The sequence below is a fragment of the Pholis gunnellus genome (genome assembly GCF_910591455.1).
Source record: "Pholis gunnellus genome assembly, chromosome: 23".
NCBI classification, from domain to species: domain Eukaryota; kingdom Metazoa; phylum Chordata; class Actinopteri; order Perciformes; family Pholidae; genus Pholis; species Pholis gunnellus.
Genome location: NC_136550.1, coordinates 80,001 through 84,579, shown reverse-complemented (window position 1 = coordinate 84,579; position 4,579 = coordinate 80,001). Strand labels below are relative to the sequence as shown.

The following is a 4,579-nucleotide window of genomic DNA, read 5'->3' as shown; positions in this document are numbered from 1 at the left end:
ACAGACGGGCTGCAGAAGAAATGCATGATGGGAAACAACTCATTGGGAGCTTTTAACTCTTCAATTGGCTCCACACACACACACACACACACACACACACACACACTCAGACCTGGGCCTTCACTGCTGTCCTGCAGCTGAAACACAGCTACGGTTATTATTAGTTTCGTGTAAAGATGAAGCTCAACACCTGTAGATACACTAACTGCAGAGTGCAGATACATGAATACGCTGAGAGAGCGTCTCCTCTCTGCTCTGACTGCAGCGCGAGGCTGCTGTGAGACTCACCTGTGAGACTCACCTGTGAGAGCTTTGAGGCTCACAGCAGCTCCAGCTGCTCGTTCACACGGAGCAGAACTACGAGCTTTAACGTCAGAGTCACAACACCAGAACAAGTCTCTAGATTTGACAAAAAAAGTCTCCATGAGGGTTTGGAAAGTCGCCAGATTTAGCGAGAAAGTCGCCAAGTTGGTAACACTGACACCAGCTAAATGTGTCCCCAGAGCAACACTGGACATAACAATGGTTCCTATCACATATTAAACCAAACAAAAATCCATCTTCATAAAAACAAGTTGTACAAATAATAATATATAAACAAGCATCTTAAAGCTGCTGCAGATGTAAAAACAAAAGCATTTAACTTCCCAGAGCTGCTGTTCACTGTTTAAAGACAAAGTCCATCCTCGTTTCTTTGGTAATAAAGAGTTTAATCTCACGTTGTTCAGTACATCCGTGTGTTTTAGTTCCAGTCAGAAGTTCTTCTGGATTCATGGACGCCAGTGAAGACATCGAGCCTCCTCAGTTGTGTTTCTTGAACACGTTTTAATGCGTTTGAGGCTGAACATGTCGCTCCACAGAGGCAGCAGATGTTGGGATCGTCACCGCCCAACATGTCACGCTAGCCCACTGACCAATCACGTAGCTGTAGGCCAGCTAGCAGCTCTGACACGTCAAAGAATACGCCCAACATGTCAAACTAAAGATCTGATTGGTTGAACACTATGACGATCAACAACATCGTCCCCATTCACTTAACCTGCACATGGATTCACTGGTGAGTCTGCAGGCCTGGGGCCTCTCTTCTACCTAGAGACACAGAGGTGAACTCTGATTGGATCAAAGCTTCTTAAAACAAGCTGCACTGAAGCGGAGCAGCTGAGGAGCACAGTAGCTGTGCAATGAGAACATAAGATAATGGGAAAAATATTGTTATAAATTATAATACATGTAGAGTATTTAAGAAAAATTATAAAATTATAAAATAGCTCTAACTTTGTGATTCTGTCTAGGCCAGCAGAGAAGGCTTTGCAGGCCCTGACGGCCACCACTGACACACACTAACCCCCCCCACACACACACATAAACATACACACATACACACACACACACACACACATACACAGACACATATACACACACATACACACACACACGTACACATACACAGACACATATACACACACACACACACACATAAACATACATACACACACACATACACACACACATACACATACACAGACACATATACACACACATACACACACACGTACACATACACAGACACATATACACACACATAAACATACACACATACACACACACATACACACACATACACAGACACATATACACACATACACACAGTCATAAAGTGTATTCTGATCCACGTGCACTTATGTGAAGTGTTAAATTCTTTTTGGTCTCGTTTGAAAAAGAGATCGTTTTTCTCTAAAATGTCCCTTCTCACCTCCCGTCCACTAATCCCGCACATGCGCACTGACCAAAACCGTGAACATTTGAGCCGCAGATGCACGAGGAGACAGGAGGACAATAAAGTGAAATAATAAAGTAAATAAAAGAGGGAATAAAGAGAAGAGAGTCTGACGGAGGAGGGATGAACCCGCTGGAGTGGTAAGACTCGCATTCAGTTGGTAAATAACCGGTAAATATCCTCTACGAACCGGAGCTAACAGCTAACAGTTAGCATCAGATGGTCGAGTCTCTGTTTTAATGACGTAACGTTAGAACGACAGGTACACGTGTGCGGTGACTCTGTTGTTGTTTACAGCTGTTTGTTATTTAATGTCAATAAATCAGATCTGATCAGGTTATCGATCATCAGTCTGTCATCTAAACCTCACATATTACTAACAGGTGTGTTCTACCTGTTAGGATCTATAGATCTATAGATCCACTTCCTGTTAAACATTCAAACCAGCTGTGATTCTCATTTTATCAACGAGACTCTGAACCTTACTTTAGCATGTTAGCATGTTAGCATGTGATGCTAACAGATGTGTTTCAGTTCAAGAGAAGAGGAGGACCAGGAAGAGACAGAGTGTCACCATGACAACAGTGACGGGACCAACAACAACAACAACAACAACCGACGCAAGGTGAGACAGCTACTAACCTGTCTGTCTCTCTGCAGACGGTGTGTGCAGGTGGACTTTAACCTGTCTGTCTCTCTGCAGACGGTGTGTCCAGGTGCAGGAGAACATCCTCTCCAGTATAACTACACCTTCTGGTACAGCAGAAGAACTCCGAGTCGTCCTGCAAGTTCTCAGAGTTACGAACAAAACATCAGACAGATCGGCAGCGTGGCATCGGTACAAACACTCACACACAAACTCAACCGGTAGATGAACCGGTTAATTCATGAGGAAATGAATGATGATGATGATGATGATGATAATGTTCAGATGATTAAGGGTTTTTAATATCAACCGTTTGATTAGTTTTTAAGACAGAACGAGTGTTTACAGTGTTTACTCATCATAGATGTCTCTCTCTCTCTCTCTCTCTCTCTCTCTCTCTCTCTCTCTCTCTCTCTGTGTGTGTGTTCAGGTGGAGCAGTTCTGGAGGTTCTACAGTCACCTGGTGAGACCTGGTGACCTGAGTGGACACAGTGACTTCCACCTGTTCAAGGAGGGAATCAAACCCATGTGGGAGGTACAACGCTCTTAGTGTACTTTAGATGTACTGTTAAATACTGCAGTATTACTGTTAAATACTGCAGTATTACTGTTAAATACTGCAGTATTACTGTTAAATACTGCGGTATTACGGTTAAGATACTGTAGTTAAACTGCAGTAATGCTGTTACTATGTTGTAGTAATACTCGGGTAATACTTTTTACTTTTTGCATTAATATTGTGGTTATGTTGCTGTTTTATCTATTGTACTTGTACTATTGATATATTGTAAGTATACTGTAAATGTATTTGTACTGGTAATACATTCTCGTTAATGTATAATGTGGTTAAACTATTTGTATATTGTAGTTAGGGCTGCAACAATGAATCGATAAAATCGATAAAAATCGATTATTAAAATAATCGTTAGTTGCAGCCCTAATTGTAGTTATCATTATTTATATATTGTCGTAATACTGTTAAAACCGTGAATATATTATACTTGTAATATAGTGTAGTAGTTGTTGTTTTACTGTTAAATTATAGATCAATTGTAGTTGAACTTAGTATTGTGTAGTAATACGGTGTATTTGTTGTCATGTTAAGATATTGTGTTTTTACTGGTAATATATTGTGTTTTTACTGGTAATATATTGTGTTTTTACTGGTAATATATTGTGTTTTTACTGATAATATATTGTGTTTTTACTGGTTATATATTGTGTTTTTACAGGTAATATATTGTGTTTTTACTGATAATATATTGTGTTTTTACTGGTTATATATTGTGTTTTTACTGGTAATATATTGTGTTTTTACTGGTAATATATTGTGTTTTTACTGGTAATATATTGTGTTTTTACTGATAGTATATTGTGTTTTTACTGGTAATATATTGTGTTTTTACTGATAGTATATTGTGTTTTTACTGATAATATATTGTGTTTTTACTGGTTATATATTGTGTTTTTACTGGTAATATATTGTGTTTTTACTGGTAATATATTGTGTTTTTACTGATAGTATATTGTGTTTTTACTGGTAATATATTGTGTTTTTACTGATAGTATATTGTGTTTTTACTGATAATATATTGTGTTTTTACTGGTTATATATTGTGTTTTTACTGGTAATATATTGTGTTTTTACTGGTAATATATTGTGTTTTTACTGATAGTATATTGTGTTTTTACTGATAATATATTGTGTTTTTACTGGTTATATATTGTGTTTTTACTGGTAATATATTGTGTTTTTACTGGTAATATATTGTGTTTTTACTGATAGTATATTGTGTTTTTACTGGTAATATATTGTGTTTTTACTGGTAATATAATGTGTTTTTACTGTTAATCTTTACTGTAATGCTGCGTTCACACCAAAGCGCTGCGTCACTTCAGCCTCATCGCGTCTCTGCAGAGACTTCGTACGTCATCGACTCGCGTTGGGTGTGAACGCAGCATCAGTTCATTGTATGTTATTATACTCACGTTGTACTCTTAATATATTTTACTTCTACTGTTGTATACTGTTGTATACTGTCTCACCTTCTCTCTCTGTCTCACCCTCAGGATGACTCTAACCGTAGTGGAGGGAAATGGATCATTCGTCTGCGTAAAGGTTTAGCCAGTCGCTTCTGGGAGAACATCATTCTGGC

At 38.4% G+C, this 4,579-nt stretch overlaps 1 protein-coding gene across 2 annotated transcripts in view; it reads left to right on the top strand.

Annotated features, from left to right (window-relative positions):
- Window positions 1–1,782: 1,782 nt before the first annotated feature.
- The window catches only part of eif4e2rs1 (eukaryotic translation initiation factor 4E family member 2 related sequence 1), a 5,276-nt gene continuing 2,479 nt past the window's right edge, over window positions 1,783–4,579 (top strand). The window contains exons 1-5 of one of the 2 annotated variants that reach the window (XM_079184980.1): window positions 1,783–1,917; window positions 2,312–2,402; window positions 2,481–2,615; window positions 2,854–2,958; window positions 4,494–4,579. The exon at window positions 4,494–4,579 is cut by the window's right edge and continues 67 nt beyond it. In XM_079184980.1, the coding sequence (XP_079041106.1) occupies window positions 1,901–1,917; window positions 2,312–2,402; window positions 2,481–2,615; window positions 2,854–2,958; window positions 4,494–4,579 (434 nt within the window). In that variant the 5' untranslated portion in view covers window positions 1,783–1,900. Of the gene's footprint in view, window positions 1,918–2,300; window positions 2,403–2,480; window positions 2,616–2,853; window positions 2,959–4,493 lie in introns of both variants that reach the window. The other variant, XM_079184981.1, reaches the window with a different exon arrangement.